This window comes from Terrapene carolina, unplaced genomic scaffold (genome assembly GCF_002925995.2).
Source record: "Terrapene carolina triunguis isolate 2854851 unplaced genomic scaffold, T_m_triunguis-2.0 Scaffold85, whole genome shotgun sequence".
Lineage (NCBI taxonomy): Eukaryota > Metazoa > Chordata > Testudines > Emydidae > Terrapene > Terrapene triunguis.
The window spans coordinates 53,623,588-53,641,175 of record NW_020664436.1 but is presented as its reverse complement, the minus strand read 5'-3'; the positions used below and the strand labels follow the sequence as shown (position 1 = coordinate 53,641,175).

The window sequence follows — 17,588 nt, the reverse complement described above, 5'->3', positions numbered from 1 at the left end:
GGTACTTCCACCATCTCTCCCACATGAAGCTGAGTCTCAGTCAACACCAGCACCGGGATCTAAAGTATAGGTATTCACCACACGCATTTTTTGTTCTTGGCTCTTAGAATGATATCCAACACCATATTACTGCTCGCCTCCCAAAGATATCAATATATAAAACAACTTTTAAGAAAAGGAAGTTTCAGAACCAGTGAGCAATTTGTAACCACTGTACTGCTTTTTGTAGAGAGCAGTTCTGTAAGTCCAACATACCTCTTTAACACAACATTTAGAAGTGCATTGCCCACATCCTTTCCTGGAACAGCCAACGCCATGAGTTCAACACAGGTAACATGAAGAGCATGGGCAGCTGGGTTAGGAAACTCATTGAATCTCCAGTCACAGTTTGGAAATGGACCAGGCGACTTGCCAGCCATAGGTAACAATGATTAAGGAAAACAACAAATTCCCACATGGGGACTGGTAAGACGCAAACAATGTAGTTCTGCATGTACAAACTGTATTTAACACAAAATATATCTAATACACAAACAAAAGAATAGAGTCCCACAAATTCCTGATAATACGTGTGTGTATTTTTTATAACAAAACACACATACACACACACACACGACAGTACTGAATGAAACTAATGGCCACAGTCAACCAAAGGCACATATTTAAGATGATAAGTCAGTTATTGGAAAGCATTTTTAAAATAAATATCTAGAGAAATATCTGTATATATAGCAACACATACATACACACAATACAACACATACTTTTCTGACAGGAAGATTTATTATGTTTGGGCCATGTCAGAGTCCATTTACTCTAAACCTAAGATATTTTGTTTATTAGAAAAATGGTGAGAATTTTCTACACTATTAATAATCTTTTTTGAAGTATATTGTTAAATGTAAACATACTACTCGTATTAGAATTTTTCAGGTGGCAACATTGAAAAAAATTAAACTCTTGAATAGACAAAGAACAAACAACTGTGACTATCTGATTGCCACTGAAAATTAAAGGCGCTCCAGAACAACACCACAAAGTGCTTTTTTCTACTTATAGGACAGTGGAATCACTGGCATCATTAGATGCTTAAAACTTATGTAAACTAGGGGTTTATATACTTTTAGTTTTCCTTAATCAGAGAGACAAGTCCAGCTCCCCCGAAGTTGGACATCTCAGCAAAGTAGAGGAAATGGTGGAGTTGTGGGAGGAGGTTAAAGGTGCACAGAGAACTAACCAACTTCTCAGCAGGTTGGCATTAGAGAAAAGGGGAAGAGGATGGCCAGGGAGAGTCAGGGCAGGTCTACACTACAGGGCTAAATCGACGTAAGTTACGCAACTCCAGTTACGTGAAGAACGTAGCTGGAGTCAAAGGACCTTACGTCGACTTATTGCGGTGTCTACACCACGCTGGGTCAATGGGAGAAACTCTCCCATCGACTTACCTTATGGTTCTCGTTCCGGTGGAGTACCGGAATCGATGGGAAGCGATTGGTGGTCGATTTAGCAGGTCTTCACTAGACCCGCTAAATTGACCCCCGGTTAATCGATCGTCATGCATTAATCCCCCGTTAAGTGGAGACAAGCCCTCAGTCCTGCAGTATTTGAACTGTATGGAATGTAACTAAACTCTGGTGAACTGAAACTACAATACTGATAATTTTCCTTAAGCACAAATCATTATAAAAAGGATATTGTCTACTAGTCTTCCAATCAGTTTGCAATAATAAGTGTCATCGGGGATCCACGGATTATCTTCTCGTACATTCATAGCAGACTTGATATAAGTGTCACTTAGACACCAGCCTTGTGGTCGATTATCTTTGAGAGAACCAATGATGGCATGGACAAGCTTCCGCTTGAGGTTTGTGCGCTCTCTGAGATGCCTCTCATAATAATGAAGAGTATTGTACAGGTATGTCACTGGACGGTCTGCCAACAAAAAACCCCCAGAAACACAGTAGCATCGCACTTAATTTTTTATTGGTAATAGTAAGCTTATGCAAAATAAAGGGTGAGGTAAAAACAAATACACTAAGTAGAAATGCCCCATGTTTTTATTGTTACTGTACCACTATATTAAATGAAACTGGACAAAAAGTTTATCTGAAATGAGGTCAAAACCAATACTTCAATGTTTGTGATATTGCTTAAAACATTATTTACGAATAACTAAACTCCTCCTGCAAGGCCTCTCTATATACACAGCATTAGAGAGCATCTCAAGGGGAGATTTTGATAAGAAACAAGGAGTAGAAAGAACAAGACTGAGACTGTTGTGCCATTATTACAACATGGTTTGTGTCATACTCAACATGATCACAACCAAGTTAAAAAACTGTGTTTGAACCCTGCTGAGAAGGAAGAGGATGGATAGAATGGGTAGTGTTGAATAAGGTTTTTGCTAACAAGGTTTACTATATTAAAGCCCATACAACACTGAAACAGCTAGATCAGTGTTCAAAAAGAGTCAGTCATTATGGTTCTGCTAGTAAACCAAGTTGCTCTTCAAAACAGACAGTTAGCTAATAAGGTTTGGTTTCCCATCGTGGACAGGACTTTATTGATATGCACCACGACGAAAAATCTGTAGTGATTGTATTGCAAGTATAAAGAGCTAATGGGCTTGAAGAGCTTACCATGGAATTTGTATAAGCCTCCTAGATGATCCAGTAGAGTTTCCAGGGATTTGGACACTGGAAGCAATTCCAGAAATCTGTGGATTACAATGTCAAATACTGGCAGGAAGCGGAGGCACACATTTCCGAAGTAGATGGGTAGGTACTGGGGTTGGATCTGAACAGGAGGGCTGACCTGTTCTGCCAACCCTTCAAAATACAGCTTTTCAGGATATTTCTGTAGAAATCAAAACCAGAATTTTTTTAAAAGTATACTGAAAACATTACTGAGTATTTGCAATACTTTAAAAATGTACTGAACCTACATTGTACTCCATTCTGTAGACACTCCGTAACAATTTGGAATTATATGTATACACATACATCCAAAGAGAAGGTATGAATTTCATAATGAACTGGTTTCTTGAAATTTCTGTTTGTGTGCAAATCCCTAGTGGATTATGAATTTTATCTATTATAGTAACTAAATATAATTGGACAAAATATATTAAACTCATTTTTTCTTGAAAAAGTATTTTTAAAAAAAAGAGAGAGATCGTTTCAGATTCACTAAAACTGGTGTAGGGAGGTATAAGGTACTAAAAGGAAATTAATCCTGATAGCAGGCAGGCAGTGATACCACCACTTATCCACCCTTTTTGTCAAAGACTCCAAAGAAAATCAAGAGAGAAATAAACTCTATTGTACATTAAATGCTTCCCCTGGAGCCTGAGAACGCTGGTCTGTCATGTGTTGAATCAATACATTAAAAATAATTTGTATGCGATTTCTCCCTGGGGAAAGGAACCACACACGTAACATATAAAGCATAGCTGGCTGGTGCTTACATACCATGTGACGGGGCACAGTTTAAGCTTTATATAATATTCCAGCTGTCACATCCCGCCCCAGCCAGCAGTTCCCACTTTTTGGGCAACACTAAAATCCGGAATGTCTCCCTCCCTGTGAGTTTTTCAATACTGTGGAAGCTTGCAGAAGCCTAGTTAAATCTGCCCCTTAATGATTACTAATGGTTAAACCTATATTAATGAAAAAACAAAATCTATATTTTCCCCAATTCACAAAGGAGAAACTGGGTCTTTGTTCTTTCTGATTGGCTTCCAGAAAAATCAAGGATTAAACGTGGGATTCAGATGAGCAGAGACTCCTAATTCTTCAGACACTTCTATCTTTTAGTATTACATGCACATTTTCTTTTTACATTATTCTGTAAACATAAAATGATTTTACATTAACCCAAATATTCAAAAGTTACTAATGTTAAATGTATCTTTAAAAGTTATTGTTGTGATATTAAATGACACACTGAATAGCAGAACAAGGCATATAGCCAAAATGCAAATAATACACAAAACAAAGGACTACTTCAGCATCCCAACTGCACAGCACACATTGCACCAGAGGATTGTGCAATCTATAGTACCTTATGATAACTCATGTGTTTAGTATGCCAATCATTCTGTAGCCAGTGCTCTGGAGAGTTCTCCTTCACAAAATCGCTCACTCGGTTTCTGAAATCATTAGGTTTGAGTAAGAGTAACTGAATTATGAAGTAGCAGACCTGGGCTTCATTTCCTTCATGACTGCGCATAGCCTTTAACAACAACAACAACAAAAGTATTAGATTGCAGAACAATGTAAAATTATAGCTAATGCTGTCTGCTTTCATTCATAGAATCCAAGGCCAGAAGGGACCATTGTCAACATCTAGTCAGATCTCTAGTATAACAAAGGCCATAGAACTTCCCCAAAATAACTCCTAGAGCAGATCTTTTAGAAAAACATCCAATCTTGATTTAACAATTGCCAGTGATGGAGAATCCATCACAACTCTTGATAAATTGTTCCAATTGTTAAGTATCCTCATCGTTAATGACTTTAGGGTGATTAAACATCCTAATTTTAATATAACTGGCCAGCCAACTCACCCACTCATTATATTCTCTGTGTAGGCACAAATGGAAGCAAAGGTCTGAACTCTGGACACCATCCACTCCCAGTGATAAGTGCTCATCAACTCACTCATTTCCCAGTGGAGAAATTCTCCCATGTTCCTCAGTGAGAGGTATCCCCAATCAGTTTTATCCCAGCTGCCAAATCCATCCCTCCAACACTGATAGTATCAAGAAAGGTATGCCAGTTTCAAAATTCTAGTCATTCCAATGATAGGTACTTGTGGAATTGCAAACACTGCATTCTGTTTTTGACATATCATCTTGGACATTTCTTTTGGTAGCTCCATACCAGGAAGAAAGATTTTAAAATCTGGTGAAAGGATAGTACCTACTGAAGCAATATTTTAGCTATTTTTTTTGAGAATTCCTAACCAATGAAAAGAGCAAGGGAACTTAAAGAAGACAGCGCATACAATCCCTTGTACCCACCCTTTTGATACAGCTGGCAGATTTTTAACCTCCCTGAAACAAAGATAGCATTGTCCAAAGGCCACATGAGGTTTTCCATTTATTTGCCAATATGGCATTTCTCATGCACCTTGTTCCCTTTCAAAATATGAACAGTCATTGCAAAACTAAGATGGAAGAGAACCAGCCCCATACAATGGTGTTGTTAATTCCAATTCATTCAATGCCGTTATATGATCAATAAAGCTAGACAGAGTTCTCCTGGCCAGAGAATGGGACAATTGTGACACTCCTATTTTTCACTCACTCAGGGGGCAAAAAAAATCTGTAGTTCTATAGTACTACTTGGTTATTGAACTAGTAATTAGTCACTATTCAATTCAATATATTTATATAAAAATGGGTGTAGTTTGCTGGGAAACAGGAGGGTGTTGCCCCCCCAAACTGCAAGCCTCAGGCAGGCATGGAATTTGCCCCTTATGTGCTGCTCTGATGGCCGGACTGGAGCTGCTTCCCAAAAACTGAAGTCAAACTACACCTATGCAAGTGATTGCTATAGAAGTGGATCAGAAGACATTGGCCAAATTTTGGATAAAGAAACACCTTGCACCTAACTTATTAAGGTCATACTTACCAAGCACAGTATCAGTCTGTCCAGTGTTACAATATTATATTTCCACACCATGTCATTAAGAATCTCAATACATTTGTTGAGTTGCTGGCCTCCCGCTGACGTGGAGAACTCATATACCAAGAAATCTGCAAATGTCCTAACGTGAGCAACCAGAGCTCTAGCCCCAATTCTCTCCAAAACTCTAGCAAGCAGAGAGAAAGAAATGATCTTGTTACTGTAACATGCACATAGCAGAAGCGGACCGCATAATTCATAGAAGTCTTGATACATTTTTATCTGGCCAATTTTGCAGGACTGTGTTTCAAGTTTTTATACAAAATAGTCATTCAAATACAAACATCAAAACATGCTAATAAGCGTAACCCATCTCCCAGAAGTGAGGGCACTCCAAGGTCAGGATACCACAAGCTACTAATTAGCAGTGAAAATAAATCATTTTCAGCTTCATGGATATTCTGGGCATAAGTCTCTATAAATATACATGCATCAGTCTTGTAGAACTGAATTCTTTAGTAGGATGTGACATATGACATGCTGCTAAAACTAGTTAATTTTTTCTGTAATATTTTTTACACACACAGTGCCAAAGGCGTCACATTTCCTAACTGTCGGGATGCTTATCAAGCATTTTATCAGATATTCAGTAATTGCTCTGACAGGCCTAGTGAGGGAAGAAAGAGGATAACTGATTTTTTGTTGGTATAGCATGTGTTAAGCTTTCTAAAACTGGAAATGAGAGTTAGACAGCCGTGAAAATTATTGACTTCTTCAATTCAGAGATAAGCCTTCTGAGCAGTCAAACCCAATAAAGCTTTTGGTATTTGGCCTTTGACTAAAGTTATTAAAATATTTCAGATAAATAGTAAATAATGAACAGAAAGACTGTCTAGAACAGTGCTTCAACGTAAGTAAAACTTTGACTTTGTAGACCCCTTATCTCTCCCCACCACCCAAAAAACTCCGACTCAACAGCTGAATCCTTCACCTGCATCTGTCACTTTTATCAGGAGATAAGTACATCATAGAAATTTACACATAAAAACAGCACCAACCAGTAGTAAGCACTACTGTTAGACATTATGCAATCCTTAAAGTATGTTAATCCTTCTAACTGTACATCAAAACCCATCATCTAACAATGTACTAAATCTGATTCTCTAGTGTAGAACTGAGCCCACTGTACTGAAGAAAGCTTACTATCCTTAAGCTATAACTGGTATAGAATGCAGCTACACTTTTAAAAGCTCACCTGTAGCCAATCTGATTAATGTGATCAGTCTCTAACAGCATCTTCCATAGGAGGCAAAGGAATAGGGGAGGGGAGCCCTGCATGGAAAAGTGGGTGATTATATCATTCTCATTGGTCATAGATTTCCACTTTCGGTATTCCTCTTCCACATTCTTCTTAAGGTTAAAACGGCTTTCTTGGGGAACGTTATTCTGTTTGAAAAATGCCTGAAATAAAGTGTGTTTGTTGTTAACTGACAAGTCTGAAACATTTAAGCAGTGTTGTTGTAGCTATGTCAGTCCCAGAATATTAAAGAGACAAGGTAATATCTTTTACTGGACCAACCTCTGTTGGAGAGAGACGAGCTTTTGAGCTTACACAAAGCTCTTCTTCAGGTCTGGGAAATGTACTCAGTGTCACAGCCACCCAAACACCCTGAGAGAAGCTACTTCAATACAGAAATAAAACTCCCTCTGACCACACACCCCTTGTTGTCACCTACCACCCCACACTGGAACCCATCTGGGGTATCATCAAACAACTACAACTCATTCATTCAACTCATTTCTGAACCCCCTCTTCTGGCCTTCAAACACCCCCCCCCCACCTCATCATCAAAAGCAAGCTCCCCACAGACCAAGACACCTTGAAGTGGCAGCACACCCTGCCAGAACAACAGATGCAAAACCTGCTGACATATCTCCACTATGAATGAAAACCTTTTCCAATGTGAAAGAAGTCATTTGTCATATACATCAACTGGATAATTTTGCAAAGATCTGCAAACACTGCTTTATCTTTTTTTGGTCAGAACCACTTCCCAAACATTTCATCCTAAAACACCTACCGTTTCAAAATCATGCATGATTTCTCATGTGACTTGAGCATAATGTAGGAGGAACAAGGGAAGAAAACTAACTATGAAGGGGACAACAAAGATCCCATTGAGATCATTATTTTCCCAGCTGTTCAAGCACTTAGTTTGAAACAATTACCTGCAGTGGAGCTGGAAAACAGCTTAGTGTGTGTGAAGCCCAGTTATGGGGAGTGAAACTCATGATAGTCTGCAATATGTCCTTGCACCAAGTTCCCTGAATTGAATCGGAGCCTGTGAAAAAGTCTAAATGGACACATATGCAACATTAATCAAACACAATGGATTGGTGAAATTAGATCGTCACATAAAACTGACATTTCTTCCCCAGGCTTTTACATTAGTAGGACTGAAATCTTGGAAAATGCAGACAGGTTTACTTATTTGTCTGTCTAAAATGTTTATATTGCCCATCCTTTTTTTTTTTTTTTTTTTTTTTTCCTTTTTCACACTCCTGATTGATTCTGTAGAACCAACACACCTGCAGGGAAAATGGGCTGAATTATATCCTGCTGAAGATGCACAAATCAAAAGTGATAATAGTTTCAGAATTCCTATGTTGCAGTTGAAGAATCTTTATGGCTGTTGACAAATGAACTAGAAATAACCCAGTTTCGTTTTAAGTTTCTAGACTTAGCTTGCTGGACTGGCAATTGCAAGACACACCTTGCTTGTAAACTGAGCAGGTATCATATGGAAATCATTGAGGGACAGTCAACAGGGAATCCCAAGACGTCATTTTTAAAGAATCAACTTTTCCAAACAGAAATGCATGTGAAGCATTATCCTATGAAACATTCTAACATAGTCAATGTAAAAAGCTAGTGTTAACGCAATGTTAAAGTTGCAAAAATCGAGCAAAAAAGTCAGAAAATGCCGAAAATCCCTTCCCCATTCAAACTTTCACTCTCTTGGCTTTTCTGATATTACAATTATACTAATTCTCCAGTCAGTCTCCAGACTAGATCTGAATTTCCAAAGTAAAAAACAAAAAAATAGGAAAAAAAAAAAGCTTTTAACTCTCTCCTATACAAAACACTCACCCCAACTTTTCAGGCCTTTATAAATCATAAAAAGACAAAAAAGAACACAAAAGCCAAGTTTTCTTTTGCTTTGCTGATCGCCTTTAAAAAGGTTTCTTCCACAACATTAACCTTAGCCCTGTTGTACATTCCATATATATTTATGGTGTGCATTAGTACATGAGCATTTAAATGTAATAAGGAAAACTAAAATGGAAAATACATATGTGCAAGTTAACTGACTTAACATTGTAGAATAAACTAACTTCAGAATGCCTGACGTTCAGTTCTTGATTTCAGAATGTTAGTATTGCATTAATACTCGCTGCTGGTCCCTGAGAGGCATCTCCTTATTTGGAGGAAGATAATTTAATTCACTTTCATGTAGATTATCCCTTATTTGACAAATTCACTCTTACCTGTCACATGTGTTGCTCTTGCTAGAGTCAAAATCAGAGCCCTGTTGAGTTCTTCTGACTCTGCTGAAAGAACTGTTTTAGGGTCACTAAGGAAACGTGTAAATTGTGGTTGGACCTCAGAGCTGCCCAACGCGGTGATTAGCCTTAGAGCAGTGCTCTCAACACTAAAGAAGAGAAGGAAAAAAGTTAGGCTGGTTAGGGGAAAAATAAATACTGAAAAACATTAGTACTCCTTGTAATTTGTTACCTTTTTGCTTCATATAATATGTATATAATTGTTTTCAAAACAGTTTTAGTATGGAAAGAACAATCTACTTCTGTTTCTTGGTGGTTAGGGCCAAGAATTTTAGGTGATCGGTGATTTTGGATGACTCCATCTTTGGGTTTTAAGAAAGTGCTGAGCACATTCCTTCTGAAAAGGGGTAAGAACTCTCCAGTTGAGCACCCAAAAAATCTTTTTTTTATTTTTTACATTTGATAATCTTGGTCCAAAGATCTGAAGTCATTATTTAAAGAGACTAATGTGGTACAGGAAGTTGCAAAGCCAACTTCTTCATTTACAGTGCCAGATAGTAATTATACTGTTTGAATTAAAATCACGGGGGGTGGGAGGGGTGGGGGGGAAGGTGGAGAAGGGAAATAAATTATTGCTTTTCATTTGAGGTGCATTATTTTAAGTTCTTCACTGGTCCAATTACAGCTAGTTTTCTCACTTGCTAGTTAGAGGCAATTTAAGAGATATCGTCATTGTATCATCTAAATTTACTGAAACACCTACAGCGCGGAGTCAAATTGTTTCATTTCTAGTTCCGTGCCTCTAGTTCCGCATTGACAGGTCTCTGCCATGATCTTATCTTTCAAGAGACATGCAAAAGTTCATAATCATAATCACATAATCAATGACACTATAGATTCCTCCACTTTCCTGTTCCCCTCACTTTTTCCCTGCTCTCTCAGCAGAGATGGGTAATTACTAAGCAGCTTACAGTTGTACTTGGGCTAAGAGATCAGAAGGTAGTCAGAAGGACTTCCTTGGTATCAACTGAGAAAACTGACCTGGACAAAGGAGCTTGATAATTAACAGCTCATACCCTTCCTAGGGTTTTGCTTTATGAACAAAGACCTTTCAACAATTAAGTTCAACTCAAGCCTTTTCCCCACACTTGACTGCACCTTGATCTTCTACCACAGGATTCTCAGTGGAGTTGGTCGGGAATTTTTTTGATGAAAGCCCTAATTGCTGAGTTATTGAGTATTCTGCAAGGGGAGTCTCCCAATCTCTCCAACTGGTGTGGTTCCACTTTGTATTAATAATTAAATATTCATTGGGTTAGAAAGAGTGATACTAACTCTATAGCCCTGCGATTAGGGCACTCAATTGGGATGTGGGAGAGCCAAGTTCAAGTCGCTGCTGCAAATCAGACAGAGCACAGACTTGAACCCAGGTCTCCCACATCCCAGTGAGTGCCCTAACTCCTGGGCTATTTGCTACTCTGTGGTGGGACGGTCTCTTTGACTTTTTGTGGAACACTTTGAAAGGTCTTGGTTTCATAATGGAACAAAACCAAATGCTGAAACCTTGACATTTGTTGTAAAATGGAATTCTTGTCTTCTGGCCAGCCCTATTGTTCAGTCCAAACCCTGATAGTATCTTTCTCCATTATATTCAGGGAAGCCATCTGCTTCTGATTCAGCAGAACCTGTTTAACATTTTCCTAGCAGAATCAACAGCTGCTAGCAGGATGGGTGTATCAGGCAAACACTGACAACCTATTATGTAAAGATCCTGCAGGATTTTCAATAAATTACTAAGGAAGGGGATAAAAGTTTAGTGATGGTTACCCTCACTCACCAGAGATGAAGCTGGTTCTGATTGGTCTGTGGCACAGCAGCCAAAGAATGAAGATGGCTCAGCAGCTGGACTCTGTAGTGAGGTTGGATGTGATGCATACGGTAGCTGAACATCTCCAGCAGTGTGTGCAAAATTCCCCAAGCATGAGATTTAAACACTGTTGGCAACAGCTGACCTAATAACAGAGAAGAGAATTGATCAAGCATTCTCCAGTGACATCATTTGGAAAAGGCTATTTTACTCATATGTGCAAATATACACCCTCTTATAAAATATGTACCAAGTAGCTAGATGCCTCTCCCGTTTAAACCACATGATCAGGCAAATCTTTAGTGATATTTTATCTAGTTATAGGCATGTTAAGTCTATCCTAAGAAAAACATACTGCCACATCACCAACTCCTCTTAACATCTGACATGAAAATGAAATCTATACGTGATGCAAAAGCATAGTTATCATATTAAATTGCAAGCCATAAACTACTAAAAGAATGAATCAGCTCTAACACTATACGTGCAAGTATCATCTCTAATAAGTGTTATTTCTCTTCAGATGTGTGCATTACATTTACTCCATACTGATTAATTAAAAATTCAATGTAGTGCAGACGTACAAATAAGTAAAGTGAAAATGTAGTTGCATGTTGAGCTTGACCAATTAAGTAGACTTAAGCTTAAGAGAAAACCTGTAGACGACAACAACATATTTGTGCACAACAGTCAGAATACTTAGGCCCTGATGCTGCAATAGATGGCACACAAGCACAGTGGTGTTCTACTGTAGAATCTATTGCAGGATTAGGGCTATATAATATGAACTCTTTGGGGCAGCAACTCTTTGATTCTTCCTAAGTATTTGTACAGCCCCTTGAACAGTGGGGCTCTGACCTTGATTATAGCTTCTGGGTACTAATGAAATATAAAGTGTTATTAAATACAAAAAAATTCTTACTGATAAAGCCTTTGATGCCCAAGGACTCTATTTCCATATAAACCAATAAGCGACTGTATGTCTCCACAAGTGCTGGTGCCAAGGCCAGACTAGACTTTGCATGGGCCAGTTTAATCACCCTGGTAGCTATGCTGTGAATAAGACTGAAAAAAATAAAAATAAAAAAGTATGTACTTGAAACTATTAAGAAATTAGTTGTATAAGCAGATAGACGTTCTATACAAAAGAAGCAAACAAAATAATGAACTTTCCTCTTTATACAGTTACACTTACATTAAGATCCACAGGTAAAAGTAAATTGATTACATTTTAAAACCATATTGTACCTCATTTTGGCATGAACTGTAAGCGAATCCAAGAGGTTCATTGGTAATGGGGTAATAGATCCGGAAGCCATGCAATTTGTTCCTGGAAGAGGTATCCTCATGTTGCCATTACCATAAATAGTTTCTACTAGAACACCCATAGGCAATGTGAAACATTCTGAATTGGTTGAATATGCATTACATAATAAGGCGATCTTGTAGTCATTCATCTGTAAACTTTTATTCCTTAGACTCTGTTGTAGGAACCTGCATAATTAAGACAGGTTAAATGTTAAGTGAAAGAAAAGAAAAAGAGGAAGAAAAACAAGACATATCTGAACTGCAAATCTGAGGCCAAATTAATCCCTCATGTAACTCCATTGTAAAGTTCATTCAACTATCATGGTAAATAGGTGATCAGGATTTTGTGCCCAGGCAAGTAAATATTATGATAGCTTCATAAGTCTTGGGTAAAGGGACAATTGTTCGAGTTGTGTGTCAGGGTAAAAGTTATTTAAATAATCCTATTTTTGTTATATTTTAGATTATTAAAACTGAAAACTAAACATAATTTACTATTCACCATTTATTAACTGTTTACTTTTTTGCATTTCACACACTTTGAACAGGAAAATAGTCTGTTTCACTTTCTGGTACTCAATAACTAGCACAAGTGTAATGGTAGAGTTGTAAGGAAAACAGAAACATGCTTAAAGTCAAAAGAGGAATTCTTTTTCTTAAAAACGCTATGAAAATATTTAACATTAATGTATGTGAAACTCATCTGGGCTTGAGCTACCTGACAATAGTCCTTTAAAACATGATCAAAATAATTAATCTTTAATTTTTTTAAGAGTAACTGAAAAAGTGACATGGCGTCATATCACACAAAACGAATTCTAAACATGGATTTGGAACTTTCTTTTTTCTTCTTTGGTCCTGACTAGGAATAAGCAGTAATATGGAATTAAAAAAAACAAAAACAAAACAAAAAAACAACAACCACCACCAACCAAAAACCGAAACAAACCAAACTTACTCATGGTGAAGCTTAAGAGAATGAGGAATGGGAATTTGTAATTTGGAGTTGTCACTGTGAGCCTTTCGGTTCAGGTGTATCCAGATACAGGTCATTGCAAAGGCATGAGTTGACTGTGGTTTGTTAATATCAGGTACAGGAATACACTAAAGAAAGAACACACAAATTACATATTGTATGTATAACCTTTTGTAACAACTAACATTCACTGATCAAGTGGCTTTTTCTGATGCACAGAAGAGTGAACAACACACTTATCTAACATTTTTGTTTCACACATATGCATACAACGTCAGCTGAAGACAAAAGGAACAAAGGACTGAATCTGGCTATTAGTTTTTACCCAGAGAACCTAATAAATCATTCAAAAACTTCAGCGGATAAATGCTTACATTTACAATATATAGGAGTCAAGGGAATTAAATATATATTTTTGTTACAAACCAAATGCTTTCAGACTCAGTTTTGCATAGGACAAATTTCAGAGATTGGTTATGGGATATAAAAGCTCAAAAATGGAAATGGAGAGATAAAATACAGAAAGACAGAGAATAGCAGTAGTTTGACTGTCAATATAAAACTTCCATCAACAGCCCATCAGGAAAAAGGATGCCTTTGCATCTGACAGTCAAATATCGCACAAGAAAAAGATGTAATCTGCTCCATTTATTTAAATGGCATTCAAAACTGGTTTGTAGAAAGAGAGAAAATCCAGTTGGTTTTATATACTGATGCACACCAGAGAAGCCAAGGACAGAGGAATATCAAAAAGTAAGTGTTCTAACTTAGTTCTCGCTCCTACAAAAATGCACAAAGAGCCTGTCCATAAATCCAAAGTGACAGGAGCTACTGCAAGCAGGGTGCAATGTGCAGGATGTGTGACTGCAAGTCTGAGTGCTCATCTCACAGCTGGCAATGGGAACTATGCACACAAACATTACAGAAACTATTTGCGTGCGCGAGCATGTATCCCCATGCCCAACTTCAGCAACTAATCAGGACAGTGTGCATTTCAGGATGGGCAAGCAGTGTGGTAGATAACTGCCAGTCAGAATACAAAATTAGTATCACTTTTGTGGTACGTGCCCTTGTATGGGGGCCCTTTCTGCAATAAGATATTTTCTTATTTACTCTATTTATGGCATGAAAAGATTTTAAAAACTCCACCCATTCTCTCACTTGAGAAAACATTCATTTTTTCTTAAGGAGAAAAGAAGAACTGCAGTGCTGAAATGAAAGTTGTGTTAAGCATAGCTCTGTGCTGAAGATCCCACTACTAGGTCAGGGGAGGCATTCAGCATGAAATAGGTGTAAGACTCAGGATGTGAAGACAGCCAAATTATATATTTAAGGCCAGTTTGTGGTCCTGTGTGTGCAGTAGTGCAAAGGAGTAAAGGAGAATAAAGTGCCCCCTTTACTCCATTGCACTGGTTTCATGACTAGCAGTGGTTGGGGATAGGTGAAGAGAAAGAAGGAAGAAGGGAAAGGAGGAATAGTGCTTTCTGAAGGGCAGCTACACCTCCCTCTGCAAAAGGGGACAGGACAGGGTGAGGAGTGGGCAGAGCTTCGGCTCCAACCTCCACTACAACACATTGCCAAGCAAAGGATCTGCCTAACACCAGGTATATGAGGCCTCACACAGGGCATTTTCCCCATCAAGCAGGGTTAAACTAGGAGGCAGATTGTGACTTGACCACAATCTGCTTCCTGGGTTGCTCCTGAGGTACTAATGTGTTGCCTCTTGCTTGGGGTTCCTGTCAAAGCCACAAATGAGCTCTTAATTATCATCTATGGGCCAGGTCTGAAACATTAAGGCCGTATACTACCTTTGATCCACAGACCGTCTCCCCTGATAACAGTTAGAAGCTCGTACAAGGATCAAGGGTAAAGTATGTACCTTATTTAATATCAATGAGCCTGATTTTCAGAAACGCTGAGCATCTAGAGCTCTTGTTGCCTGCAAGTGGAGCCGTGGATACCCAGCAACTCTGCAAATCAGATCCTAAACTTAAAGCAGACACTGTTACAGTCAAAGCGTGGTGCTGTCAGACCCCTGAGGGCTGCTATTATTGCTGCCCTTTATTTAGTCATTTATACGCACCACTCCTCAACTTTCCCCCTCACTTCCACCCCTACAGTAACTTCACAGTGTGGGTTTGCAATTGCATACCAACATCACTTCAAATCATGTTAGCTAAGCTTTTAAAAGTACGAACAATACCCCTAAAATGCCTTGTTCACTAAAAATATGAGAATGCATCATTTTGCTTTAACCCAGATACCCAAAGACTCATTGAAATCCTTCATATCAGAAATGCCACCACACAGTGATAGGGGGAAAAAAAGAAGTCCTTGAGACTTTCACAGAATAAAAAAAATTCTTAAAAGATTAGTTACAACTTATTTTGGTGCCAAATGCTTCCCCCTCCACCCAAATTTAATTGTTAGAGAAATTCAGCACATAAATTTTGAGCTTAACAGTAGTTTTCACTTTATTTTTGTAATTCCCCTGTTGAATTATGTGGCACAGTATTAAGGTACACGTTAAGAGCTAGGTATTATTATTACTCCTGAAGGCTCATTTTAATTAACACGTTCAATTATGACTCTGGCTTTTAATTTTGTATGGAAAACTCACTTCTTTTTCAGGGTAAAGGAGATCAAAAAGCTTCATAACTGGGAGGAAGTCAGCCAGTGCATTTTTTTGAATGCTGCCAGAGATGAACTGCAATAGTACCCACATCAGATGGTCTCTGCCTTTAATAAGACCTCGTCCAGCTAACTGTTTAAAAAAAACACACACACACAAAAAAAACTTATTTAGGAATAGATACACTGCAGGCAGAGGAAAAATTGCCTCTAACCAACCAGTTCTTGCACATTAAGTCTTAAGATTCATTCACGTACACCTCTACCCCAATATAACATGACCCGATATAACACGAATTCGGATATAATGCGGTAAAGCAGTGCTCCAGGGGGGGCGGGGCTGCGCGCTCCGGCTGATCAAAGCAAGTTCAATATAACGCGGTTTCACTTATAATGCAGTAAGATTTTTTGGCTCCCGAGGACAGCGTTATATAGGGGTAGAGGTGTATACATATTTAGCAGTAAGTTAAAATAGTTAAGTTTTCCACAAGTTGTTGGGGAGCATTAAAAAAAACTTCTTAGAAACACTGGATTTGCATTTCCATAACTGGGGACAACATGGGCACAATGGTCTCAAAAACTGAAAGGATCATGGGATTGAAAATCAGCTGCTTTTTATAAAGGCTAGGTCTACAATATTTGGTCTGAGTACAGTATAATCTGAAAGAAAACAAGGCTACCTTCAAATTCCAGCTGCAAATTTATTTTACAATGTATCCAAGTACAGAATGGTATCCTGTAATCTAATGCAATGAAGAGAAAGGCCTAACCAGTTAACACCATGACAGGGAGCAGGGGATGAATCAGTGTTCACGTCGCACTCCCCATCAGTACTCGGCCCAAGCCGGGGAAGCTAATGATCCAACTAGCAGACCAAATTCGGTGATGAGTCCTGGTCACATGAGACCTGAGGCACATTGCGCACATGCTAAGAAGAACACAATGATTTACATTGCATGAATACTTCATCTCATCTCTGCCAGCGTGATTACAAACTTCAGTCTCACATAGACAGATTCTTTTCACATCCTACCAAAAGAGAATGCCACAGAAAAGGTACCTTTTGATGGAGTGACAGGACCATGTGAGGAAAGCTTGCAAACTGAAAGAGCACGAAGAAAATGAGCTGGCTGGAAAGGTGCTGCCACAACAACTGGCTGGTTCCACCATCGTCAAACTTCTCCTCAGTCTCCGAACGTTCCATGGCATACACGACGAGATCCACCAACTGGTCCTCCAGCACAGGACAGCGCTGTTTGTGCTGCAAGGCAGAGACCAGATACAGTATTCCAAAAGCTTTGCAATTAACTTCAACACAATGGTAACAATTTCAGTACAGTATTTCGACAGAAGGCTGGGAAGCATGAAATGAAGTCTGAACTTAAGAAGTTAAAGGATAAGCCAGTGTATTAAAGCTGCACTGTGTTACAGGTCACAAATAATTTTACATTCTACTGTATATTAATTGCCTGCCCCACCACACATAAATAATTCTCAGTTGATACTTGGTGTAACAGTTTTCATCAGTACAAAATGTTATTTTTCTGCCATAATATTTATGAATCTAATCGGCACCTGCAAAGCCCAAGTGTTCTAAATATGAGTCTATGTG

General features: G+C 38.5%; 1 protein-coding gene across 2 annotated transcripts in view; it reads right to left on the bottom strand.

Annotated features, from left to right (window-relative positions):
• The window catches only part of MED23 (mediator complex subunit 23), a 52,742-nt gene that overhangs the window by 11,027 nt on the left and 24,127 nt on the right, over positions 1–17,588 (bottom strand). For both annotated transcript variants that reach the window (XM_024208253.3, XM_024208254.3), the window contains 14 exons: positions 17,037–17,237; positions 15,966–16,109; positions 13,328–13,473; positions 12,310–12,555; positions 11,984–12,126; positions 11,032–11,206; positions 9,180–9,343; positions 7,860–7,984; positions 6,886–7,091; positions 5,637–5,817; positions 4,063–4,233; positions 2,640–2,856; positions 1,696–1,932; positions 256–421 (listed from right to left, as the gene is read on the bottom strand). In XM_024208253.3, the coding sequence (XP_024064021.1) occupies positions 256–421; positions 1,696–1,932; positions 2,640–2,856; positions 4,063–4,233; positions 5,637–5,817; positions 6,886–7,091; positions 7,860–7,984; positions 9,180–9,343; positions 11,032–11,206; positions 11,984–12,126; positions 12,310–12,555; positions 13,328–13,473; positions 15,966–16,109; positions 17,037–17,237 (2,522 nt within the window). The remainder of the gene's footprint in view (positions 1–255; positions 422–1,695; positions 1,933–2,639; positions 2,857–4,062; positions 4,234–5,636; positions 5,818–6,885; positions 7,092–7,859; positions 7,985–9,179; positions 9,344–11,031; positions 11,207–11,983; positions 12,127–12,309; positions 12,556–13,327; positions 13,474–15,965; positions 16,110–17,036; positions 17,238–17,588) is intronic.